Source organism: Tursiops truncatus, chromosome 10, assembly GCF_011762595.2.
Source record: "Tursiops truncatus isolate mTurTru1 chromosome 10, mTurTru1.mat.Y, whole genome shotgun sequence".
NCBI classification, from domain to species: Eukaryota; Metazoa; Chordata; class Mammalia; order Artiodactyla; family Delphinidae; genus Tursiops; species Tursiops truncatus.
The window spans coordinates 37097365-37125222 of NC_047043.1; the positions used below are offsets into that span (position 1 = coordinate 37097365).

At 43.2% G+C, this 27858-nt stretch overlaps 1 protein-coding gene across 2 annotated transcripts; it reads left to right on the forward strand.

The window, feature by feature from the left end:
• The first annotated feature begins 2 nt into the window (after positions 1-2).
• Positions 3-23870, forward strand: LOC109552491 (large ribosomal subunit protein eL39-like). Of its 2 annotated transcripts, XM_073810806.1 has the most exons (6): positions 3-774; positions 1444-1515; positions 8502-10389; positions 12477-12527; positions 13392-16066; positions 19019-23870. In XM_073810806.1, the coding sequence occupies exon 6, from the start codon at positions 22856-22858 to the stop codon at positions 23009-23011; it is 156 nt and encodes a 51-aa protein (XP_073666907.1). In that variant the 5' UTR covers positions 3-774; positions 1444-1515; positions 8502-10389; positions 12477-12527; positions 13392-16066; positions 19019-22855; the 3' UTR covers positions 23012-23870. The 2 variants fall into 2 exon arrangements, 1 of the variants encoding a protein (XP_073666907.1); XR_002179301.3 differs by lacking the exon at positions 8502-10389 and having other exon boundaries at positions 19019-22854.
• The last annotated feature ends 3988 nt before the right edge of the window (positions 23871-27858 follow it).

Consider the following 27858-nt stretch of genomic DNA (forward strand, 5'->3'; position numbering starts at 1 on the left):
CAGCGTTGCTGGGAGCGCGCTCTGGTTGTACCGCCTTGTCTGTGGAGGGTAGCAGCGTCGGGCTCAGGTTGTCTCAGGCCCGGAGCTTCCCTCGGGTGTAATTCCCCAGCTGCTGACCTCTGAGTTATTCTCAGTCCCCTGTCCCTCACATCCAAATAGGCTGGAGTTTAATAACACCTCCGCCGTCACTCCCAAACACTGATAGAGCGTTTTGCTTCTAATAAGTTTAAAGTATTAGATGAATTCACTGATTACTTCATCCTCGTGAGCGGTGAGGCTGGAACTAAGATCGTCACGTTTACAAACGTGCTTCGAAATTGCTCCCAAGGTCAAGGAGCTGTTTGTGAGCGAGCTGTCACCAGATTGTGCCCACCGGGGTCCCACACTTAGGGAAAAGCCCAAACCTGGAAAGTCCGCCGAACTCTGGCTGGTTTCCCACCCCTCACCCAAACTGCAGGATTTGGCGGAGACGATGGGGCATCATCCTGGACTCCTGAAATGTTTAATAGAAACGCAAACGCAAATGAGACCGGTCAGGCCATGCGGAAACTGTCACCTTTAGCAAGTAGAAGTACAAGGAAGTTCCTGAAGAAGATTGAATTTAAATTCAGCCCCCCAACCCCGCACCGGGGGCAGGGGTGGGGTCCATGGGTCGCTCACACCTTCCTCTGTTTCCCACTTCACCTAAAAAAAACCGAGCCACAAGATTAACTGTTGGGAGAGAAATACCGCGATGGTGTCAGAAAAATCACCAAAATCTCCTTCGCCGGAACAGTGAGTTCAGTTTTGCTGGTGTTCCCTACCCTCTTTCTGTGAAGTCTGACTTATTGCTAAAACTTATTTAAATCTGCTCTCAAGAGAAACGATAACTTGTATTTTTCCACCATTAGCTGAAAGATATACCAATTATTTACTTGTTTTGTTTCTCCCAGATATTCTCTTATTGTGCCTGTAAACGATTTATCCATAGTGGGGGAAAAATACAAAGATTTAATGCCTCTGAGCCTTAGTTTTCACACCTGTAAAATGGGGATTTCATACTCCCAAGGAAAGAGGGGGAATGGGAACTGCAGTTGTTGAGCCAGGCTCTGAGCTGGCCTTACCCTGGGGTGTTTCCCAGGTGAGGGATTCTAGCAAAACCTTTCTGTTTCTCTTCTTACTTTTCTTTCCTTCTGTAATTGTTTTTCTCTTCTGGCTCACTTATATTTGCTTTGATTTGCTCCCCTCCTGCTCTGTAAGTTTTTCTCCTCTTTTTATTTCCTTCTATCAAAGCGAAGCCTTTTTGAAGTCAGACAGTCCTAGATTTGGACCACAGTACTGCTGTTACTTACTGCTAAAGTGTCTGGAGAAGAGTCCCTTACCCTCTCTCAAGATTACTTTCTTCTTTGTAAAATGGGATAATTACATCAATGCAGGGTTGTTATGTGCTGTCTACCCTCACAGGAACTTCAACTTTGGTCTATTGCGGTCACACCTGCATCCCCAGGGCCTGGAAACAAGCCTGACACACAGCAGGTGATCAAAACTTATTTGTTTAATTATTTAATTAATTAAAAGAAATTATGTAAATAAGCTGGCACAATATTTGCTCAAAAAAATTCTGTGTTCTTTTCACATCTCATTCTTTAGTATCCCAAAGTATCCCATTCTTTCCCACCACTTTTCCTATTTTTGTTGTTGTTTGTGCATATAATGCTAGTCTAGCATGCATCTTTCAATGGAGCACTCTTTTTTTTTAACTCATTATATTTTATTTTTGGCTGTGTCGCATCTTTGTTGCTGTACGCGGGCTTTCTCTAGTTGCAGCGAGCAGGGGCTGCTCTTTGTTGCTGTGCGCGGGCTTCGCATTGTGGTGGCTTCTTTTGTTGCAGAGCACGGGCTCTAGGTGCGTGGGCTTCAGTAGTTGCAGTGTGTGGGCTCAGTAGTTGTGGCACACGGGCTCAGTAGTTGTGGCTCTTGGGCTCTAGGGCGCAGGCTCAGTAGTCGTGGTGCACAGGCTTAGTTGCTCTGCGGCATGTGGGATCTTCCCAGACCAGGGATCGAACCCTGCATTGGCAGGCGGTTTCTTAACCACTGTGCCACCAGGGCAGTCCTCAATGGAGCACTCTTAATCCCTCCAACTGTATTCTCAAATACGTTTTGAACCTCCTCTGGCCATCCACACACACTTTCTATCTTCTAGTAACTGCAGCCAAGTAACTATCCATTTAAATTATGGAATATTTTAATGTTCCTTTAAATTTATTCGACCATCAACCACTCTTGTCTAGACCCTAGAACCATAGGAAGCTTCAACGGGACATAGCAGAATTTCTTAGACAAAGAATGGGGATCATATGTGGTAGTAAACAAACATCCTTTGATTTTCTCTGAGGAACTACCATTCTCACAGTAGACCACGTTATTGATTTAGGTGTGGTTGGGTCCTACACCCCACTTTTTTAGGGATAGAGACATGAGCATCCCTAGTTAAATCATCCTGGTTCTTAGTGGCCCGCCCCACCCCCATTAGTTCAGGAATGGATGACTAATCCAATCAGACCTGTCAGCTAATGGGACTTGTAACTTTAGAAATTTCAGTAATTTTAGAATTTTAAATAGCCACAATCTAAGTGTAGAATGTAAGATTTTAACAATTTTTATTTTCCATATTTTTTACAAGCCATAAAATTGTGCTAGGGCTTCTGGTTAAAGTGATTGCAAATTTGAACTCTAAGGATAACTTCCTGGGGCTAACTTTTTTTTTTTTTTTTTTTTTTTGCGGTACATGGGCCTCTCAATGTTGTGGCCTCTCCCATTAAGGAGCACAGGCTCCGGACGTGCAGGCTCAGCGGCCATGGCTCACGGGCCCAACCGCTCCGCGGCATGTGGGATCTTCCCGGACCGGGACACGAACCCGTGTCCCCTGCATCGGCAGGCAGACTCTCAACCACTGCGCCACCAGGGAAGCCCTGGGGCTAACTTTTTATCATCAGGTTCTGTATTAGCTGCATTATAGCCATAATCTATTATCTTTTTTACAGAAACCCTGCCAATTTAAGACTCTGTAAGTTGTACACTGCCAAAAATGTCCATATAAATTTATAAGAGCAGCAGTAATTATTGATGTACAGTATTAATTCCATGAACCAGTAGCTATCTTGCCAGCACTGCTGCTAGGCCAGCCAGAGAGAGGTGTGTTCCTTTCCTCCGACTAGTGGGGTCCTGAACTTGCCAGCCATCCTCCTTCTAGTAGGGAGGAAGCAGCCTGCAATGGACCCAACCTAAAGAGAGGGAGAGCTGACAGATGGGGAATAACGAGCTCTAAAACTCTTGTTTAAGAAGCCCTGACCCAATTCCACTTTTGAGATTCCCAGTTGTTTGAACATACATGTCCCCTACCTCTTCCTCTGATTTGCCTAAGCCACTTTGAGTTGGTTTTTTTTCCTGTCACTTATGAACAGAAGGATTCCAAATACAGAAATTACTCTGACATCTCACTACCTCAAGTCAAGAACCATGGCTCTAAGTTATTGTCCATTTCTAAAATTCACCTGTTACCAATTTGTTAAGTGCTTTTTCTTTTTTTCTTTTTTTAAAAAATTTATTTATTTTATTTAGTTATTTTTGGCTGCGTTGGGTCTTTGTTGCTGTGTGCGGGCTTTCCTAGTTGTGGTGAGCGGGGCCTACTCTTCATTGTGGTGCGTGGGCTTCTCATTGCAGTGGCTTCTCTTGTTACGGAGTATGGGCTCTAGGCATCCAGGCTTCAGTAGTTGTGGTGCATGGGCTCAGTAGTTGTGGCTCGCGGGCTCTAGAGCGCAGGCTCAGTAGTTGTGGTGCACGGGCTTAGTTGCTCCGCGGCATGTGGGATCTTCTTGGACCAGGGATCGAACCTGTGTCCCCTGCAATGGCAGGCGGATTCTTAACCACTGTGCCACTGGGGAAGCCCCTAAGTGCTTCTTCTTAATTAAAAAAAAATTGAAGTATAGTTGATTTACAGTGTGGTGTTACTTTCAGGTGTACCGTACAGTGATTCGTTTATATATATATATATATATATGTATGTAGGTATACATATATTCTTTTCCAGATTCTTTTTTTTCCTTGTCTGCGTTGGTCTTAGTTGTGGCTTGCGGGTTTTCTCTCTCTAGTTCTGGCACGCGGGCTCCAGGGCGAGTGGGCTCTATAATTGTGGTGCAGGGGCTCCAGAGAGCGTGGGCTCTGTAGTTTGCTGCACGTGGGCTCTCTAGTTGAGGCACGCGAGCTCAGTAGCTGTGTCACGCGGGCTTAGTTGCCCTGCAGCATATGGGATCTTATTTCCCTGACCAGGGCCCTTCATTGGAACCCAAGTCCCCTTCATTGGAAGGTGGATACTTAACTACTGGACCACCAGGGAAGTCCCCCCAGATTCTTTTTCTTTATAGTTTATTTAAAAATATTGAGTAAAAGGAATTCCCTGGTGGTCCAGTGGTTAGGACTTGGCACTTTCACAGCCATGGCCTGGGTTCAATCCCTGGTCAGGGATCTCCGGCAAGCTGTGTGGCGCGGCCAAAAAATAAAATTAAAAATTCTAGGACTTCCCTGGCAATCCAGTGGTTAAGACTCCTCCCTTCCAGGGCTTCCCTGCTGGCGCAGTGGTTGAGAATACACCTGCCAATGCAGGGGACATGGGTTCGATCCCTGGTGCAGGAAGATGCCACATACCGCGGAGCAACTAAGCCCGTGAGCCACAACTACTGAGCCTGCATGCCGCAACTACTGAAGCCCATGCACCTAGAGCTCATGCTCTGCAACAAGAGAAGCCACCACAATGAGAAGCCCGCGCACTGCAATGAAGAATAGCCCCCCCTCACTGCAACTAGAGAAAGCTCATGCGCAACAACAAAGACCCAATGCAGCCAAAACAATAAATAAATTAAAAAAAAAAAAAAAAACTCCTCCCTTCCACTGCAGGGGGTGTGGGTTCCATCCCTGGTTGGGAAACTAAGATCCCACATGGTGTGCGGTATGGCCAAAAACAAAAAAATCTAGGACTTCCCTGGTGGTGCAGTGGTTAAGAATCTGCCTGCCCATGCAGGAGACACAGGTTCCAGCCCTGGTCCAGGAAGATCCCACATGCCATGGAGCAGCTAAGCCCGTGTGCCATAACTACTGAGCCCACATGCCTCAACTACTGAAGCCCACACGCCTAGAGCCCGTGCTCTGCAACAAGAGAAGCCACCGCAATGAGAAGCCCACGCACCGCAGTTAAGAGTAGCCCCTGCTCGCCACAACTAGAGACAGCCCGCGCAGCAAGGAAGACCCAATGCAGCCGAAAATAAATAAATGAATAAATAAATAAATAAAAATTTAAAAAAAAACATAATATTGAGTATAGTTCCCTGTGCTATACAGTAGGTTAAGTGCTTTTTTAATTTTTGGCTTTGCCGTGCAGCTTGCGGGATCCTAGTTCACGTGATCAGGGATGGAACCCCTGACCTCAGCAGTGAAAGTGCAAAGTCCTAACCACCGGACTGCCAAGGAATTCCCAGATTTGTTTTTTTTTTTTTTTTGCAATACGTGGGCCTTTCACTGTTGTGGCCTCTCCCGTCGCGGAGCACAGGCTCCAGACGCGCAGGCTTAGCAGCCATGGCTCACGGGCCTAGCCGCTCTGCGGCATGTGGGATCTTCTCGGACCGGGGCATGAACCCGTGTCCCCTGCTTCGGCAGGCGGACTGTCAACCACTGCCCCACCAGGGAAGCCCCGAGATTTGTATTTTTTTCTTTTTTCTTTTTTCTTTTTTTTGGACACACTGCATAGCATGTAGCATGTGGGATCTTAGTTCCCCAACCGGGGATCAAACCCGGGCCCCCTGCATTGGAAGCGTAGTGTCTTAACCACTGGACTGCCAGGGAAGTCCTGAGTGCTTTTTTTTTTTAAGAAAAAAGAATTACTGATGGCCAGGCATTGACATCTATGTATAAGAATTAAAACATTCAGTATTGTGATTGACTTCCAGTATCCATGAAGGAAAATCTAATAAAAGTGTAGACCTATAGTTTTTTAACTACTTGGTTCAGTCAGTGTCCTCGTAGGAAGCAGATGACATACTCAACAAACGGTTAACTGAAGAGGTAATTATTTATAGAATTATGGGCAGGGTTAAGGAAACCCACAGAGGAGGGAGGAACTCCCAGAGGCAGCTCTTAGGCTGAATGGGTCATGGAAGGGAGCAGGGTTACCAGAACCAGACAAATGCTGTAGCTATGAAGAGAGGCCATAATGGCCTTAGGTAGAGGAAACGTGGCAGCCCAGTTCGGGCAGGGGTTGGGGGTGACCAGAGATGAAATAACTGGACTACTTTCTCTTCCTATAGTCCCATCTTTTGATGGTGCCTTCTATTGCCCAAAGCTATCTGGAAAACTGAGGGCAAGAGAGCTGGGTGATGCAAGCCCAAGTCAGCCTCCCAGGGCACAGAGGAAGGCAAAGACTGGGAATTGATCTAGGGTTGTATTGTCCAATACAACCACCACTAGGCTCATGTGGTTATTTGAGTCCAAATTGAGATGTATTGTAAATGTAAAATACATGCTGGATTTCAAACATTTGGTATTAAAAAAGAATGTAATGTTTATATTGATTACATGTCGAAATTATTTTTTATGTACTGGGTTAAATAAACTATATTATTACAGTTAAATTCATCTGTTAGGACTCTGCGCTGTCACTGCCAAGGGCCTGGGTTCAATCCCTGGTTGGGGAAATAAAACCCCACAAGCCAAGCGGTGCAGCTGAAAAAAAAAAAAGATATATAAAGAAACAGATGAATTTTTTTTTTTTTTTTGCGGTAGGCGGGCCTCTCACTGTTGTGTCCTCTCCCATTGCGGAGCACAGGCTCCGGACGCGCAGGCTCAGCGGCCATGGCTCACGGGCCTAGCCACTCCGCAGCATGTGGGATCTTCCCGGACCGGGGCACGAACCTGTGTCCTCTGCATCGATCGGCATGCGGACTCTCAACCACTGCACCACCAGGGAAGCCCTCTTTGTACTTTTTGACTGTGGCTACTAGAGCACTTAAAATTACATGTGTGGCTCACATATCTGTTGGACAGTGTTGATCTACAGGGACAAATGGAAAATAACCTCACACAATTCCAACAAATAATCATTTAAAAACTCGTTTTAATTCAATATCCGGGACAACTATGTGAAAATAGTGTTTCTGCAAATCACATAGTTTAAAGTTTTTGTTTTTGTTTTTAATTTATTTATTTTTTAAAATTTATTTTATTTTTGGCTGTGTTGGGTCTTCGTTGCTGCATGCGGGCCTTCTCTAGTTGCAGCGAGCAGGGACTACTCTTCGTTGCAGTGCGCGGGCTTCTCATTGCAATGGCTTCTCTTGTTGTGGAGCACAGGCTCTAGGCGCATAGGCTTCAGCAGTTGTGGCTTGCGGGCTCTAGAGCACAGGCTCAGTAGTTGTGGCTTACGGGCTTAGTTGCTCTGCAGCATGTGGGATCTTCCCAGACCAGGGCTGGAACCTGTGTCCCCTGCATTGGCAAGTGGATTCTTAACCTCTGTGCCACCAGGGAAGCCCTTAAAGTTTTTTTTTTTAAGCCTAATTGCCTTGATCCTTTGAGGTGCCACCTTTTAGGTATTTTTATATTATTCCCCGAAACAGTTTTTTAGATCATATCACATATTTAACAATCATTCATTCAGTCAAGAAGTATTTGTTAGGTGCCTTCTATTGTCCAAACACTGAGATGGATTTGGAGGAAAAAGTAGTAAGCCAAAACAGAGTCTCAGGCTACCATCATGGGGCTAAGTTCCAACATAGAGGGGAATTAGAAAAAAGAATCTCACAAGTGGTTGTGAAATTATTTATGTAGAAAATGGTCTGAAAAGGGAAATGGTGTCTTAAGAACATGTCATAGGAAAGATTGGCCTGATTAGGTAAACCAAAGAAGGCTTCCTGGAGGAAGTGATGATTTAGCAGAAGCCGGAGATATCTGGCAAAGTTTGTGAGAGCAGTGAGAGAATGTTCCTGGAAGAGGGTACAGAATATGTAAAGTTCCTGTAGTAAGTTAGAGGAATTAAAAAAAAAAATACGCCAGTGTGGTTGAAGCACAAAGTGAGGAATAATTTTGAAATTTCATTAATATGTAAAATGTCCATGTTATACGTCTATTTATTCGTATATCAACAAGTGTTTACAAAGTGCCTACTAAGTGCTTTCAGTGAAGCAAAGCTGAATCAATCACTTTCATTCAGTCAATAAACATTAATTGGGTACTTATTATATTTCTCTCTGGAAGGCTCAGAGAGCTGCTATAATGGTATGTTAGAAGTATGTGCACTCAGGAGATTTTCCCCCCCTCCAAAAGTTAACATTCATCACTTCTGAGAGGTGGGATATTGGGGGAATATCTAACGGTGGTTAGGAATCTTTAGGAGGTATACTTATGAGTAAGAGATGTTCTTATGTGTGATTTCTTTTCTTTTCTTTTCCTTTCTTTTCTTTTCTTTTCTTTTCTTTTTTTAGCTGTGCTGAGCAGTTTGCGGGATCTTAGTTCTCCAGCCAGGGATCAAACCAGTGCACCCTGCACTGGAAGCACGGAGTCCTAATCACTGGACCACCAGGGAATTCCCTCCCTGGACTTTTTATTTTCTGAGTAGTGTTCTTGTGCCTGGAAAGGAATAATGATTGATTCTAGTGTTTTGATTAATATTAAATTTATCAAAGTTTCAAATTCTGAAATCCAATTCTTTCTGTAAGGTTAAGGTAAATTTCCAATCATTGTTATTTTATTTTCTAAGAACCTAATTTTTAAATAAGATCAATAATTCCGGGCTTCCCTGGTGGCGCAGTGGTTAAGAATCCGCCTGCCAATGCAGGGGACATGGGTTCGAGCCTGGGTCCGGGAAGATCCCACATGCCGTGGAGCAAGCAACTAAGCCCGTGCGCCACAACTACTGAAGCCCGCGTGTCTAGAACCCGTGCTCTGCAAGAGAAGCCACCGCAATAAGAAGCCTGGGGACCACAACGAAGAGTAGCCCCCCACTTGCCGCAACTAGAGAAAGCCCGCAGCACAGCAACGAAGACCCAACACAGCCAAAAGTAATAAATAAATTAAAAATAAATTTCTAAAAATAATAATTCCCACTGTCCTTAGATAAATCTTTAATAGAATCAGAAGTTAAGCAGAATTTCCCTAAACAATTAACTTTATTTACACACTTGACTGATTTCATTCCTTTAAATGTATCAAGCAACTTTTGTACATTCAGTACAGTTAATTCCCTGAAATACTTCAAAGGTGTATCATAGCAGACTTAAAATTGTAACAAGAAAGATATCCCCTATTCATGGATTAGAAGACTTAATATCGTTAAGATATGCAGTAGTACACAAAGCAATCTACAGATTCAGTGCAATCCCTACCAAAATTCCAAGAGACTTTATGCAGAAGTGGAAAAGCCAAAATTAATATTGAGAAATAACAAAAAATTTGGAGGACTCACACTTCCCAATTTCAAAACTTACTACAAAGTTATAGTAATCAATACATTGTGGTACTAGCATAACGATAGACATATAGACGATTGGAATAGAATTGAGAGTCCAGAAATAAACTCATACATCTATAATCAATTGATTTTTGACAAGGGCCACAGGCCAAGACTTTTCAATGGGGAAAGAATAGTCTCTTCAAAACAAATGGTGTTGTGACAACTGATATCCACATGAAAAACAAAGTGAAGTTGAACCCCTACCTCATACCATATACAAAAATTAACTGCAAATGCATCAACCACCGAAGTATTAGATCTAAAACCATAAAACTCTTACAGTGAAACATAGGGGCAAATCTTCATGACCTTGGATTTGACAATGGATTCCTAGATATGGCACCAAAAGCACAAGCAACAAAAGAAAAAGTAAAGTTGAACTTTATCAAAATTAAAAATGTTTGTGCAATAAAGAGCATTAAGAGAGTGCTCTTTAAGAAAGTGAAAAGGCAACTGTTGTGTGAAAAATAATTTGTCTGGTCTTTGTCCCAGGTTCCTGGCACTGAGCTTCTAAAACCCTTGGAATTTCCTGAGCAACCACATGATTAGAGGGTTGGGGCTTTGAGCCAGCCCAATCTCTGGAGAGAGGAGAGGAGCTGGAGATTGAATTCAATCATGGAGCCATTGATTTAATCAATCTAGCCTATGCAATGACACTCGCATTAAACACCATGGACTGAAGCTCAGTGGAGCTTCCTGGTTGGTGAAAACATTGATATGCTGGAGGGGTGATGCACCCTGATTCTACGAGGAGAAGGCACAGAAGTACTGTGTCGGGGACCCTCCCATACCTTGCCCAGTGCATCTGTCTATTTGGCTGTTCCTGATCTGTATCCTTTATGATAAAAATGGAACAGCAGGTATAGTGGTTTCTTGAGTTCTGTGAGTCATTCTGGTGAATATCAAACCTACGGGGATTGTGGGAACGCCTACATTTGTAGCTCTGTGTTCAAAAGTGCAGGTGGGGTTTCCCTGTTGGTGCAGTGGTTGAGAGTCTGCCTGCCAATGCAGGAGACACGGGTTCGAGCCCTGGTCCCGGAGGATTCCACATGCCATGGAGCAACTAGGCCCTGTGCGCCACAACTACTGATCCTGCGCCCTAGAGCACGCAAGCCCCAACTACTGATCCTACGTGCTGCAACTACTGAAGCCCACATGCCTAGAGCCCATGCTCCGCAACAAAAGAAGCCACTGCAATGAGAAGATGGTGCACCACAATGAAGAGTAGTCCCCGCTCGCCTCGACTAGAGAAAGCCTGCACGCAGCAAGACCCAATGCAGCCAAAAATAAATAATAAATAAATTTAGTTTTTAAAAAGTGGTCCACATCAAAAAAACTTTAAAAAAGGTCAAAAAAAGAAAAGGAAAAGAAAAGGAGAGAATCCACAAGAGGAGAGCAAGACGAGAAAGAAAAAGAATAATTATGCGGTTGATGATATCAAAATAGTGTAGCATTTTATAGAACATTTACAGAACATTTATATTCATGTAACTTGGAAGAGACAGGCTGGCTCCCAGCTTCTTCCTAAACCTCTTCTCAGCCACAAGATCCCTTCCTGTCACAAGCCTGAAGCCAGCCTGACACATAAAAGATGATAAATGTTCATCAAAAATGAGTGTAAAGCTCTCATTCCCAGCCCTCCCCACACTTGCCCAGAGGCTCTGCCATAATCTTTCCAGCATTGATCTTAGAGCAAAGGGAGGTTGGAAGGTAGGGAACCCCAGAATTGCACCCCCTGCTCCTGGTCTCTTTTCAGCCTTCCCTAGCATGTCTTTTACTTTATTTTATTTTGTTTTTCATTTTAAAAAAAATATTTATTTATTATTTGGTTGCATTGGGTCTTAGTTGCAGCATGGGGGCTCCTTAGTTGCAGCTTGCAGGCTCCTTAGTTGCGGCTCACCAGCTCCTTAATTGTGGCATGCGAACTCTTAGTTGCGGCATGCATGTGCCTCTAGTTCCCTGACCAGGGATCGAACCCGGTCCCCCTGCATTGGGAGCGCGGAGTCTTAACCACTGTGCCACCAGGGAAGTCCCTTACTTTATTTTATTTTTATTATTTTTATTGAAGTATAGTTGATGTACATTCCCTAGGATGTCTAGATTGCTGCTGATTGCTTGCCACATATTTCAGAATTTAAATTACAAATACACCCAGATAAAGCTTTATTCTCCAGATAAAATTCTGTAGCTTGCTTCATGAGCTTTCATTGTTTGTTTTTGTTTTAAACTTTAAGGGGCAGGGCCAGCAAATGAGGTTATAATGTGTTCATTTATGAACTATAACCTGTTCATTTCAGGTTATAGTTTATGGCTCTATTCAGGTTATACTTCCTTTCATTCACCATGCTGTGTCCTGGGAAAGTTTAGTCCTCTTAAAGTGTGTTACAGAATCAAAAAGGTTGGGAAACACTGAATCAGCAAAGAGGAATTATGTGTGTAAGGAAACTGAGAAGGCTGGTGGCCACATAGTGGACTTTAAGAGGATTCACAACTATTCTTAACACTCTCCCCGCACAACCACCACCAAATAACCCCCACAGAAACCCACGCAGGTTACAGAACAATGCAGGTATGATTTATTTTTCAAATATGTAAGTATTATACGTGTGTGCATATGCCCTATATACATACACACACACACACGTGCGTGCGCACGCGCACACACACACACACACACACACACACACACATATAGACTCAGAGAAATAGTAGGAAAGCTTATATACCAGAATAATAGCATTTACCTCTAGGTGGTAAGATGAAGATTCCTCTTTTTTTGGCTATTTGTTTCTCTGTATGGTCTAATATTTTATAATTACATTTAATGAAAATTAATGAAAGTTCTTTTTACTGAAGAGCCAAAATAACTTGGGTTTAAAACTTTCATTTTAAATTGGTCCATAATTACTTTCCAATACTCATCAGTTGATTATCTAATTTCTCCTAGTCTGGGGATATGTCACATGACAACTGAAGTTTGTGAGTTAGCTGAGAGCATGTGAGTAATTCTATTCCCCTGGCACTGCCCGCTCCCCCACCAAATACCTTTCTCCACATGCAGCAGCAGCTCCCCCGACAGCACACGCAATAATTTTCACTCTGTAGTTTTCTCTGGAATTTACCGGATTTATAAAATGTAATTGTAGCATTTAGATTTTTTTTTTTTTTGGCCGCACCGTGTGGCATGAGGGTTGTGCCCTGACCAGGGATCAAACCCGCACCCCCCGCAGTGGAAGCGTGAGTCTTAACCACTGGACCGCCAGGGAATTTCCCTATTGTACCATTTATTTATTACAAATTTTTAAATTTTATTTATTTATTTTTGCCTGCATTGGGTCTTCATTGCTGCACGTGGGCTTTCTCTGGTTGCAGCGAGCGGGGGCTACTCTTTGTTGCGGCAGGTGGGCTTTACCATTGCAGTGGCTTCTCCTGTTGCTGAGCATGGGCTCTATGCATGCAGGCTTCGGTAGTTGCTGCACGCTGGCTCGGTAATTATGGCTCATGGGCTCTAGAGCACAGGCTCAGTAGTTGTGGCGCACGGGCTTAGTTGCTCCGTGGCATGTGGGATCTTCCCAGACCAGGGATCGAACCTGTGTCCCCTGCATTGGCAGGTGGATGCTTAACCACTGCGCCACCAGGGAAGCCCTATTATAGCATTTAAAGTAAGTGGAAACTGGGATACAGAGAGGTTTAGTAAGTTGCCCGAGGTCACACAGCTTGTAAGGGATGGAGATTGGATTCAAACCCCAAGTCTGGCTCTGAAGCCTGGTGATAACTTGAGTGGAAAGCAGTAATGCTCAGAAATTTTAGCCATTTGGAAAGACTGCCTTTGATGTCTCTGGGTGTGTGTGTTTTTTTTCAGCTCCCCACGTTCCTCCGGGAACCCTAAGGAACAAAGTGTCACGTGAACAGTGGTCCTTCCTCGCTGCGCCCGGCCTCCTGAGTCAGCTCAGTTCCTGAGCCTCCTTTTCTGATTTCAGCTCCACCCTCTTCCCCCCTCGGTGGCGCCTGAACTTCCATGCCTGCCTCAGTGTATTACCTTATTTGGTTCTCGGGCCCACAAAGAAGTCGGGAAAAGGATCCAGGCCAGAATAAAAGTATTGCTTGTGCAGCTAGTGGGTGAGAAATCTTTATTTTGGTGACCCTGGCTTGTGCTCTGAAAGTCACAAATACAGGGAAGCAAGTTTAGTCTCAAAAACAACCACAAAAAGCAACTGAAGAGGGCAGAGTGGAGGTACCAATGTCACAATTTCTAATGTGTGCTTTTTTTTTTTTTTTTTTTGCCACACTGCACAGCTTGTGGGATCTTAGTTCCCTGACCAGGGATTGAACTTGGGCCACAGCAGTGGAAGCGCCGAGTCCTAACCACTGGACCGCCAGGGAATTCCCCATTTAATATGTGCTTGATTCTGTGATTAGAAAGAGATTTGTCTTTATTCAGCTCCTTCATGGCTGTCTTTCTTTCTTTCCTCTTTCTTGTGTTTCTAGAGTTTATACACCAATGCAAGGAAACTCAAGCCCAGAAAGTATAAAAAATTTTAGGTAGCTGGTACCATAGTTATCATAATTTAGCATATGCTTATATGTTGCATGAATAACATTTTAAACCCGGTTCAGAGAGTCTCTCTCTCTCTCTCTCTCATCTAATTTTTGAAACTCTCTGAGGTAGATGTTCTTATTTTATCTGTTTTATGTTTTCTTTTTTTTTTCTTGGCCGCACCGCATGGCTTGAGGGATCTCAGTTCCCTGACCAGGGATTGAATCCGGCCCAAGGCAGTGAAAGCATCGAGTCCTAACCACTGGACTGCCAGGGAATTCCTACTATTATCTCCATTTTATAGATTAAAAAACTGAGTCACAAGAATTTAAGTCACTTGCCCAAGATCCTAGAGTTCAGAATTACCAAGCAAGGCTTGCCCCTGCAGTCAGGATACTAACCATAGGCCCATTCTACTTCTGAGGCACCCCAGGGATCTGGAGGCCTTTATTTTACTTGACCTATTATATTTCAACCTGTTAAGCCCTTACTCTTGCATTTCTGTCTCCTCCCAGTTTTGCAAGTTCCCAGCTCTCTGGCTCCTCCTTCTCAGTGCCCTTCAGAGTGCTTCTTTCTCCACTGCCTACTAATGCAGGGAGCCCTTAGAATTCCTTCCTAGTCTCTTCCTGGCTCCCTGTATGTGTCTGTCCATGAGGAACCTCCTCTACTTTCAGGACTTAAGTTCTTTGCTTTATCTTTGGTGGGGTGATTATTCCTTCATGCCTGAACCATACATCCAATACACATGCTTCCTTCTTTTATCCCTAATGTACTTCAGACCTCCAATTCACTATCTTCCCATCCTGTGCCCCACATCTGACTCTCACTGCTTCCCGGCCACGCTTGATTGACCGTGAGTCGCACAGCCTTCATTCCGGCCTGGCCTACCGCCTAGTCATCTTGTCTTTCCTTTCCAGAAACCAAGCTGTGTACCTCTGCATTCAGCCTCCTTTGCCTGGTATGCCCTAGTTTGGGTTTTTCAAACTTTTGATCCCAAGAGTAAGAAATACATGTGACCTCACAACCCAGTACCCACGAGTGCATGACCCCAAGGGTAGGCAGCATCTAGGCTGTCTCAACAGTGGTTGACAACACCATGTTCGTGTTCAAGTTAGAGTATAGGTGCCAGGTCACACCAGTGAGAATTCCAATCCATTTTGTGTCCACACCCAGGGCAGTTATTTCAAAATATTTAACCTTAGTTCAGCCTGGACCCTAGCTAATCAAAACAGTCATGGGAGGGTTATGAGAGAAGAGACTGGGTGCCAAGGTGGGAAGAAGACAGGCACTGGGGTATGGGTGGGGAGTTCACAGAGCAGCAGCTATTTATGGAAGAACACAGATGTATTTGAACATTTTAGCAACTGCTACCTCTGTTCCAGAGCCTTCCAGCTGAATGTCAATCACTCCATCTACCCCTTAACTTCTGTGTCCCTTACTGACTCCACCATCTAAACCCACTTTCAGGTTCCTGGCTTTTCTGCCACTTGCTACTTTCTGCCCCATCCTTGCTCGGAAAAGAGCCCAGGAGGTCAGCCCTAATTAATTCTAATTTCTGAAAGAAAAGCAGCCTGCTCAGACAGAAGTCAGTGAAGGGTCTTTCCTGGCAAAGGAAAGTATTCCAGGCCTGTTGCGCCGCAGTGTTCAGCTTCTGCCTCACGCCAGCAGGTGCTGGGAAGGGCAGCACAACAGCCTGTGAGACACTCAGGGTAATGACCCTGCTGTCAGGGAAGGAGTTAATGGCGGGGAGATGAGATGTTTCTCAGTAAATCTGAGCACGTTACTAGGAAGCAGGCGCCCAGTACAGGCATACTGTGACGAGTCTTCAAAGTACCTTGGCAACCAAGACTTTTATTTTAGAAGCAAACTCTTATCAGGATTTTTGATTGTTGGCTGAGATTGAGATCTTAAGCAATTTCCTTAAGCTCTTTTGAGTCTCATAGTCATATCTTTCATATTGCAAAATAGGAAAACAAGAATGACCTACTTGAATCAAAAAGGTATGTAAAAAAAAAGGTATGTAAGGATTAAAATAACTCTTTGTTTTGAAAACTGGCAATTAAAGGGAAGGAATTAAACATTTAACCTCCTTTCTAATGGGCACTATATTTAGGGTAACTACATAATCTCAGTTTATGAGAGAAAGGTCTGTTTTACTAAAGAATGCCAGCTAATCAATGCAGAAATAATAAATCAGCATTTTGCAAGCTCTAATGAATTTGGTTCAAGCAAATATTGTGAACTGCTGTTAAAATCATTAGGTAATCCCCCCATTAGAATGGTTAAAATTAAAAAGCCTGTCCATACTAAATGTTGGTGAGGATATGAAGTAATTGGAATGCTGGTGGGAATGTAAAATGTACAACCTCTTTGGAAAACAGTTTAGAGATTTCTTTAGAAGTTAAACAGGGACTTCCCTGGTGGCGCAGTGGTTAAGAATTGGCCTGCCAATGCAGGGGACAGGGGTTCGAGCCCTGGTCGGGGAAGATCCCACATGCTGCAGAGCAACTAAGCCCGTGCACCACAACTACCAAGCCTGCAAGCCACAACTACTGAGCCCACGCACCGCAACTACTGAAGCCCGTGCTCTCTATAGCCCATGCTCCGCAACAAGAGAAGCCACCGCAATGAGAGGCCCACACACCACAAGGAAGAGTGGCCCCTGCTTGCCTCACCTAGAGAAAGCCCGCACACAGCAAGGAAGACCCAATGCAGCCAAAAAATAATTAATTTAAAGAAAGAAAAATTAAACATATACCCACCATATGACTCAGCCATTTCACTCCAGGATAGTTACCTAAGAGAAGTGAAAGCATACGTCCATACAAAGACTTATACATGAATGTTCACAGCAGCTTTGTAGTAGACCGAAAAGGCTCTTTGAAGAGATTAAGGGTGTGACTCACAGATCCCATCAGCCATCTCAACAAAAGAAAAAAATAGAGATGAAATTATTCAGGAAAGGTAAGAGGAAGAGCCTCTTGTCTACTGGAGTGAATTCCCATGACATGCACAGGAGGCCCACAAGACTCTTGAGAATTTTATACTAGCAGAAACATTGACAGCTTGAACTGAAAGGGACAAAAGGAAGATAAAATGAAAGAAGTTGTACCCCCAAAATTCTCCAGACAGGAAGCAGGCTGATAAAACTACTTAGCTGTAAACATGTGCACCTTTCAGGAAAAAGGAAGGATGGCTCAGAGGATGGCGCTTCAGATCCAGATGACAGAACTGAGAGGCATAGAGAATTATTCCCAGGCCTTGAAGCCTTGTATACTTCTTTTTTTGTTTTTAATTAATTTATTTTTTTGGCTGTGTTGGGTCTTCGTTGCTGTGTGTGGGCTTTCTCTAATTGCAGCGAGCAGGGGCTACTCTTCGTTGTGCTGTGCGGGCTTCTCATTGTGGTGGCTTCTCTTGTTGTGGAGCACAGGCTCTAGGTATGTGGGCTTCAGTAGTTGCAGCACACGGGCTCAGTGGTTGTGGCTCACGGGCTCTAGAGCACAGGCTCAGCAGTTGTGGCGCACGGGCTTAGCTGCTCCGCAGCATGTGGGATCTTCCCGGACCAGGGCTTGAACCAGTGTCCCCTGCATTGGCAGGCAGATTCTCAACCACTACATCACCAGGGAAGCCCACCTCGTATACTTCTAATTGCTTTGCCTGTATTCACTCAGGTTTTCAAACCTTTTGGGTGGTGACTCACCATAAGAAATACATTTTACAAAGCAATGCAGCACACTTATACATACACAATGGAAGCCAAAGATTTCAGAAAATAATTACCTACCCTGACTGTGTGCAATGCATTCTGATATCTTCTGTTAGATTGTATTCTGATTCTATTTCATTTTTTTTTTAAAAATGCAGTTAACCCATTAAGTTGATTTCATGACCAACTGATGAGTCTTGACCTGCAGTTTGAAAAACCCTTTTAACTTGCTTAATATATGTACAGACACACACACAAACTCCTATGAGGTAGAAACTGTTATTGTACCCATTTTTCAGAAGAGGAAATTCTGGCACAGAGAGGTTAAATAACTTGCCTAAGCACACACAGGTAGGGATAAAGTGGGAGAACCAGGATTCTAACCCAGGGAGCCAGCTTCAAAGACAGTCCTTTGAACTACTCTCTTACAAGGCCTCTCTTATCCCACCTGCCACATGGTGGTAAGTGAGTATCTGCTGATAGATGTCTCTGATTCTCCAAAGGAGTGATTCAAGTGGTATTTGAACAGAGTGCTCTATTAAGATTATTGGAGTGTTCGAGGTTACGGCAGATTTAGGGAGCAGAAGTTATATTTTCTGACTCATATTTCATAATCAACAATAGTTCTCTGTGAAGAGCGTAGACTTCCAAGTCAGATAATTCTGAGTTCACATACTGGCTCCACACCAGGGACAGATCCAGTCTTTGTGGGAACTGAAGCTTTATGCAATTTTGAAATCTCTTCCTAAGGAGAAGAATAGAGCTCATGTATTCAGAATTAAGTGCCGCACCTTGAAAGGGGCCCATGTAAGAGAGGGCCCTGTGCCTTAAGTTTCCTTAGCTTTCTGCTTATTTGCCTCTGTCTGCCCTTTATTTCTTTTCTTTTTTACAAAATTTTAAAAAATTTATTTATTTTTTGGCTGCATTGGGTCTTCATTACTGTGCGCGGACTTTCTCTAGTTGCGGTGAGCGGGGGCTACTCTTCATTGTGGTATGGTGGCTTCTCGTGTAGCGGAGCATGGGCTCTAGGCGCGCGGGCTTCGGTAGTTGTGGCTCGCGGGCTCTAGAGCACAGGTTCAGTAGTTGTAGCACGTGGGCTTAGTTGCTCTGCGGCATGTGGGATCTTCCCGGACCAGGGTTCGAACCTGTGTCCCCTGAACTGACAGGCAGATTCTTAATCACTGCGCCACCAGGAAAGTCCCTAGCCCTTTCTTTCTGACACTCTGTTTTCTAATCTCTGAAATAGGTGTAGCAGTTCCTATTTCTCATGGATGCCAGACGATCAGCTGAAAGGACCTAGCTGAAGAGCCTAGTACGATGTTCACTAATTAGGTACTCAATAAGTAATTGTTAATAGCAATAATAATAATTAAAAAATAGAATACTTCAATTAGAAAACAGTTTTTAAGCAAGGTTTTGAAATAAAAACACGATATGGAGAAAAAGTATTTTGTCAGTGCATTTACACCTCAGCTCTGTAACTCAGCTCTCCCTGGAGTCCAATTATTTTGGTTTCTCCAAAGCCCTCTCTCCAAAGAGAAGTATAAGTGAGAATAAGAAAGCAGAGTATTCAAAAACAAAGGCAGATATAGAGAGCGTATCATGGGAGAAAGTCAGCTGCAGGGGCCCCCAAAGGCCAGATTTCCACTGTGTGGATGTCAATAAGAAGAAAAAATATTGAACTGTTTAAGATCTTTCTCAATAAACCAAAAAGGGGCATTCAAGGTGCATTTTGGCATTGAGAGAGGAGGCAGCTGGACAAACTCCATCCTGGTAGAGTCAAGTTTTAGTCACCTGTATTCAGACATTTTATGCTTGTTGTTCTGCTGTGTCCTGAGGGATTATCAAAAAGCAAGAGGCCTCTGGAGTCGGCTTCCCGCCCCTTGGAGAACCAACAGTATTTCCAGAAACGCATGAGGTCACTTTGCCTTCCAGTTACATCTTATATTCTCCTCTCAGAGTTTGAGATTCTAAAAAAAGGAGGTATGTTAATATAGAGTGACATGAAAATATAACAGGAGTCTTTCTCAAACGTGTGGCTTCTCTTGGTTATCTGTGGGTTTTTTGTTTCGGGTGACTGTTGTGTCATTTAGGTAAAAAATAATAAGTGGGGATGTGTGGGAAGAGAAGGGTCAAAAGATGGTAGGAAGTAATTAGATTAATTCGATAATTAAGGGGAGACATGTGGGTGATTATTAAGTTTCTTGCTAGCTACATTTTGGCATAAGCACGTTTTATTTTTCTTAATATTTACAAATGACTCATACCCTTTGTAATTCAGCAATCACAGACTGTTCCCATTTTTCCCCAGAAATTCCTCTGTGTAAAGCTGAAGATGAAACAGCCCTTCTTTTTCTACTCACTGGCAAAACGATTTCTTTCCTTCTGCCATATCTGTTTATCTGCTAAGGGCATCAGGCACTTCTGGATTCATCTATCGCCTCCAAACCCCTATTTCCCTCTATTCTGATCCGCAGTACTATGTCAGGAGGCTACTTTGGAATATTAACTGGTGGCTTTTGTCCACAGGATTTTCTTTTCTCCATGGCCTTTACCCCCATTCGGTGAACTAAATTTTTGTTGTCTCAACTCAGGGAAGGGTGGACCCATCTGAAAGAGGAGTCTTTTTCTGACTTTGGGAAGCAGAAAGCACTCATGTACAGAGACAACACTGAAGGTCTGCAAGAGTCTACTGGACCTCTAGATGAGATCAATGTTCCCAGACTTGAGGAGAGTGTGGCTGGGGAGCTTGTACATTCCACACAAGGCCCGGTGCTGTGCCCCCGTAACTGGACCAGGCCTTCTGGGGTGGAGTTAGGAACCAGGATGATAGGAGTGCCCTGATAACTGTTTTTGTGTCTTCGATGGTTGCTAGGGAAAATTTCATACAAAGAGGCTGTGTGACCACTATCAGGCCACCCTCAGAGACTGCTGCTTTAATCATTCCTAATGATCACTTTGGACAAAGTCTGGAAAAACATATGGAAAAAAATTTAAATATGTGAGGAGGATGAAGGGAAGCATTCAGATCCCTTTAAACTAGCATTCATGAGGACTGTGACCTCTCGGTACATTTCAGCTTGGCCAGCATAACAGGTGATATTCAGGAGCAGAAAGCCACTCTCCCCCATGTCCTGTCACCACCAGAGTCCCTGGAAATTAGATATGACTCAAAGGAAAATCTAGGGGTGTAGAGTGACCCTACACATCTAATTGTAATCTGTGATAATGGCTAGTCAGGCAAAGCACAGGAAGCCGTGTGGACTGGTCTGTGCAGAGAGGGAAGGGCACCCTGAGCTGAGACCCGAAGGGTGAGATAGAGGTAACTAGGTGTTTGTGAAGGTAGAAAGAAAATACAGTCCCTGGGCTGGCAATTACCCAGTGAGCTACCCAGAACCACTTATGAAACAGTGTCGTGAGGCAAAGAGCAAGGAAAGGAGAAGGGACTGCTCAATAGCAGCAGATGCTGCAGAAAAGTCAAAGCAACATGAGGACCGTTGGATTAAAGAATACGGAAGACATTGTGTTGACTTTGTCAAGAATAGTTTCAGCAGATTGTGGGGAGAAAAAAAAATTGCAGGAGGCTGAGATGTGGGGGGTGTAGAAATAAAGATGGTAGGAATAAACAGACAAATTTTCATGAAATTTGGCTGTGAAGGGAATGGTAAAGGGCAGTAGTAGGAGCTGGATAGGGAGTCAAAGGAAAAGGCTTTTAAAAGGTTGGGGAACCTTTGAACATGTGTAAACATTGATAGGAAGCAGCAAGTAGAGAGCAGGTAAAGAAGAGAGGATGGAGAGGGGGGACTCTCATTAGCAAAAGACCCCTGGGGAACTAGGAAGTGACACGAGCCAAAGCTCAGGTAGGAAACTGGCCTAAATAGGAGGAGAAAAGGCTGGAGAAATCGTAGATTTGGTGGCAGAGGTGAGGGAGCTGTCTAATGGCCTCTGTGAAGCGGGAGGAGATAGGATCTGCTAATTGGGGTGGGTCAGTGGTTGGGAAGGGTTAGTAAAATCAAAGAATTGAAAAACATAGAAGAGATCTGAAACAGCTAGTAGAGTCGGTACAGATTCCCCACGTGCCAGCAAAACCTTACATCCCAGTACCTTTATTTCTGTTTTGAGCTCTCATTCCTCTAGGTGGCAGAGGCTTCATCTCAGTCAGTTCAGGAAGAGATGACAGGGAGGCAGTTGGATTCATGGGTCTGGAGCTCAGAGAGGGATATGGGCTGATAACATCCATCTGGGGTTCATCAGAACACAGTGTTTGTCTCTGGAGTCCCAGGAGTCATTGACATGCCTCAGCGAGAAATAAGAGGACAAAGAGCCCAACTTGGGGGAAAGGCCCAGTAGAGGAAGAAGCATCAGCAAAGGAAACTCAGAAGGTAGGAAGAAAAGCAGGAGAATGTCATGTCACAGAACTAAGAGAAGTGAGTATTTGAAGTGAAATAAGAGGTCAACTAGGATTAGGATTATAAAATATTCATGGATGTCATGTCTTCTTTCTTTGAGTTGGGGCACCAAAAAAAAAAAAACAGATAGAGGATATAATCATAATACTACTATTTATTGAGTATATAGTGCCTGATTCTGTCATTCAACCAACCAATCAGTCATATATTAACTGAGTGAGTATGACTGTAGAGAAGTTTTCTTGTTATGAGGGCAGAGCTGGGGACTGCCTGGGCTAAAAGCTGCTAGTGGTCACCAGAGCCTCAGAGAATGAGGCAGGTGTCAAAAGCTCGGTGCTTAAATAAAAATGCTACATTAGTTTGTTCAGCTTCAGTAATGAGGAGCAGGTGGAGAGAGAGAGAAAGGAGCTTATTGTAAAAATTAGGAGAGGGAAAAACTTATTCTAAAAATTAGGAAGATTAAGCTTTGAGGGGAGTTCCCTGGCAGTCCAGTGGTTAGGACTCTGCACTTCCACTGCAGTGGGGCCTGGGTTCAATTCCTGGTCAGGAAACTAAGATCCTGCAAGCCACGTGGCATGGCCAAAAAAAAAAAGAGGGAGATTAAGCTTTGAGGATCTTGAAGCAGTCTGAAATTCAACTTTAAGATTTAGGAGGTGAGGACTCTGCTCTTCACCATGTCTTCTCACAAGACTTTCAGGATCAAGCAATTCCTGGCTAAGAAACAAAAGCAGAATCGTCCCATTCCCCAGTGGATTCGGATGAAAACTGGTAATAAAATCAGATACAACTCCAAGAAGGGACGTTGGAGAAGAATCAAGCTGGCTCTATAAGGAATCGCACATGAGATGGCACGCATATTTTTTCTGTATCAAGTCACTTGCTTCTTACCATATCACTCTGAAAACATCACTATCTGGATAGCTGGATGTGTTTTATTGGGAAAATTATTTTTCTCTTTGTTTCTATGTTTCTGCACTAGTAGGTTGGCTCAGAAAAAAATATGTGAGACCTTTTGTTGGAAAAAAAAAAAGATTTAGGAGGTGAAAACTGTGAGCTTCTGTTTGGCGCAAGTTCGTCCGTAGGCACTGATGCCTGCTCTGTTTGCACAGAAATGGAAGCACCCTGAGAGAATCTCGTGCCTATAACAGAGTGCAACTGAAAACAGGACTTTAGGGATTAAATCAGGTTACGAATGGACGAATGGAGTTCACTGTTAAAAACGAATGACCCCTTTCATCATCATCATCATTATTATTATTATATTATTATTACAGGATCTTAGTCCCTCCACCAGGGATTGAACCCGGGCCCTGGCAATGAAAGTGCCAAGTCCTAACCACTGGACCGCCAGGGAATTCCCTAACGACCCCTTTTAGATTAATTTATTTTGGTATATCCATCACTGGATTATACAACCCTTAAAAAAAGAATGAGGCAGTTCTACTTGTCCTGATTTCCGAGATATCTTTTTCAGTGAAAAGTACAAAGTGCAAAGCCGTGCATTTGGAGTGCTCTTCTCAGAAAAGGACCTGTAGGATATGTCTGCATATACAAAGAATACGGAAGAAAACAAGACACTGGTGACAAAGGTGGCCCATGGGGAGGAGAGCTCAGTGTCCTGGGATCAAGGCAGAGAGTTTGCATTGCACACTCTTCTGAATGTTGTACCAAGTATTATTTATTTAATAAATATATGTAAATACATAAAAGATGCCTTTGGTGAATCATTATGCCAGGTTCGTTTGTAACACAAAGTCATTCCCTAATTTGCTTTGGAAATGTTGACATTTGTGTATTGGATTTTCTTAAAGCATGAAATACCAGAGTCTGCAAGCCACACCCCGAGTGCTCTAAATTTGAGGTCACCAACAAAACCAGCCATGCAAGTGTGACCTTCCAAAAGGCCAAACATTGTCAAGTGTGTGGGCTTCTCATTGCGGTGGCTTTTCTTGTTGTAGATCACGGGCTCTAGGTGCATGGGCTTCAGTAATTGTGGCACATGGGCTCAGTACTTGTGGCTCACAGGCTCTAGAGCACAGGCTCAGTAGTTGTGGCACACGGGCTTAGTGCGCCGAGGCATGTAGGATCTTCCCGGACCAGGGTTCTGACCCATGTCCCCTGCATTGGCAGGCGGATTCTTGACCACTGTGCCACCAGGGAAGCCCCAATCCTCTTTTTTCTAAATGAGGAGACTAAGGCTAAAGGGGAAGAGTTGTGCCTAACGAAGAGATAATGCCACTTTGTGTAAATAAGGGAGAAAAAATAGTCTCTCTATCCATATCTGCATGAAGATATGAAGAAAGGATACACAAAACACTAATACCAATGGCTAACTATATGGAGAGGGAAGGTGAGAAATGGGAGGGTGGGAGACAGGGGTAGGAATGAGATTTTTCACTTTGAACCTTTTATAATCCTTGAACTGTTTTTTTAAACAATAAAACCTATTTAAAAGAGAGATGGACCATTGACATCTACATGACTTACAATTCAGTTTTCAAGGAAGACATTATGAGGCTATGGGCTCAGAAATAAATTAAGAATCTGGTGTTGAAACCACAGGTCAAATCCTGCTGCTTCAAATGCCCACGACAGTCGGAGTTATTTTGTCATACTGAGATTTGTTTGAGATAACATGGGCCATTAGCTGGCCTTAGATCTTGTTTTTGATTATAGACAGATTTGTCAAAATCATGCAGTAACAGCCCCTTGCTAGTTTGTGGATTCAGTCATATGAAGAGGCACCACAGAGCAGGACAAAGATCAATGGACAGGAAGACAGGTAAGCTGGTTCTAACCGAACTTTGCAATTTAATTCACCTGTGACGCCGGGCAACTTAATTCCTCTCCTTAGGCCGGTTTTCACATCACAAAATGGAAGGATTAGACGAAGTGATCTCTAGGTTCTCTGATATGACTGGGGTCTGAAACAGTTGTTAGCAGTTTAGAACTAAAGGGGAATTTATGAGATCATTTTTCAAGGCCAGGAAATGGCTATGGACTGTTGGGTCACCTTTTGCTCCTTTGACCTGAAGTTACAACAAGAACCATCAAGTGATCTTGGCCCTTGTCTCCTACGACCACACACACACACACACACACACACACACACACACACACACACGCTGATGATGATGACTAGATCTGTGTTCCTCAGAGCACTAGTTTAGGGAAGTGTTAATTAGTGCTCCATGAAACATCTCAGATGAATTTGGGGTATCCTGTACAATAAACGTTCCCAATGGAGAATCACAATGGTATTTATGGACCTAAGAAATCCTGCAGTAAAGAAACTCAAATAGGGAATTCCCTGGCGGTCCACGTGTTAGATCTTGGCCTTTTTCACTGCCGTGGCTGGGTTCACTCCCTGGTTGGGGAACTGAGATCCTGCAAGTCGTGTGGCGCAGCCAAAAAAAAAAAAAAAAAAAGTGAAAAAAGAAACACTTAATTTTACTTAACCTAGCGTTTTCCAAACTTATGCACATGGAACACTTTAGTGTGTCCTATTACCTTTACTTAGAACAAGTGGGATTCGCATACCTCTGTTTTTAGGGAATACATGAGATCAGTTATCATTTGGCAATTAGGACAGTTCTGGGGCTTCTGTAAACATGGGAAGATTGAACACATTCCTAAGGGAGCCTGAGAGTCTTGTGATTCATGCAGCTCTCCACCCCACCAATTGAAAAAAAACCTTTCAACAGTGGGAGCCTCAGAAACTCCCTTGTTTTACAGGAAATTTCCCGTCTAAGCACAGTGAGGTCAGATTTATTTTTGCTTTGGGAAATTTGTTTCTGTCACTCTTTTTGTTCAGAAATTATAGTTCTCTTTCTCTCCTTGCTGCAAAAGGTTGGTTTAATTCCCTCCCTCCTAATGTTTTCACTCCCAAACAGGCAGGTAGGAAAAGTTTATGCATTATTTGGGTGCTGGACCTGCCCCACTTCACATCCTGCATTTGTTTTTGAGATTTTCCACCCTCAATTCCCAAAGAAACATTGACTCATCATGACACACACACACACACACACACACACACACACACACACACAGAGTCACTTGGAAAAAATTAATTTAAAATCTGTATTTCTTAAGACTTCTCAATTATTTTGGCCTCATCATTAAGCATTTAGTTTAAAGAAAGACTCTAAGCAGGCAAAATCATATGATCAAAACTATCATTGTACTATGTGTTGGCATGTCTGTAAGTCTGAAATCAAGCAACAATATGAAAAGCTGCTTTTACATTTAGCACTTCCTTTGAGTTTTCAGGTTTGTGGCCTAAGCATTAAAAATGACCAGTCAGGTGGCTATTGCAGGGCCAGCTGATTATACTAATGCTTCCCTGAAGAATTGCAGCTGCAAATAAATTCTTTTTCTCCTGACCAGCCTTCGTTATTGGCAGTTACCCCATAGTATATGCTGTCCCCTCGTGCTCTCCTGGGTCAGTGAGAAAGACATGGAGATGAGAAGGCAGCTGGATGGGGGTGGAGGAGGTACCCACTGACTCTCCCACCCACTCCTTCTACCTTAGCACCAGTTCTTTGATGGGTTGTCTTAATTTACCTGGGAAATATTAACTGTTGCTATGGTTGAAATTTAAAAAGAGAAGGCCATGAAATTAAGTGGGAAGGAAACACCAAAGAGAAAAAAATGAACAAGATGGGAGACAGATTACTTACCATAATGGAGGGTGTGATGGTTAATTTTATGTGTCAATTTGTCTAGGTTATGATGCCCAGTTTGGTCAAACACTAGTCTAGATGTTGCCGTGAATGTATATTTTAAATATTATTAACATTTATAATTACTTGACTGTTAAGTTAAGCAGATTACCCTCCATAATGTGGGTGGGTCTCATTCAGTCAGTTGAAAGCCTTATGGGCAAAGGCTGAGGTTTCCAAAGGAAGAAGGAATTTTGCATCAAGATGATATAGAAATCCTGCCTGAGTTTCCAGCCTACTGGGCTACCCTGTGGATTTCAGACTTAAGATTACAACATCACCTCTTGCCTGAGTTTCCAGCCTGCCCTACAGATTTAGAATTTGCCAGCCCCCACAATCCTTAAAACAAACTGTCTCTTTTTCTCTTTACCCTATTGCTTCTGTTTCTCTGGAGAAGCCTGATTAATACAGAGGGCTCTAGGAAGGATGACCGTAGAGAAAAAAATGGAGCTGTTTGACCATAATCTGATACGAGATTTCCAGTTTGGCAGAGAGCTTGCAGATAAGCCAGTGATAGATACTTTAAAATAAAACTGTGCAAGGGAAAAAATTGAAGCAATTTTTAACTCCAGAGAAAACAAAAAGTGGCAAAGAAGACAGAGTAATTATTCTGCCTCATTTGGTTCAGTTATAAACACTGAATTAAAAAAATTTTTTTTATCGAAGTATAGCTGATTAACAATGTGTTAGTTTCAGGTGTATAGCAAAGTTTTACATATATATATATATATATATATAAAGAAATACATATATATTCTTTTTCAGATTCTTTTCCATTATAGGTTATTACAAGATATTGAATATAGTTCCCTGTGCTACACAGTAGATCCTTGCTGTTTATATATTTTATATATAGTAGTGTGTATCTGTTAATCCCAAGCTCCTAATTTATTCCTTCTCTTTCCTCTTTGGTAACCATAAATTTGTTTTCTGTATCTGTGAGTCTATTTCTGTTT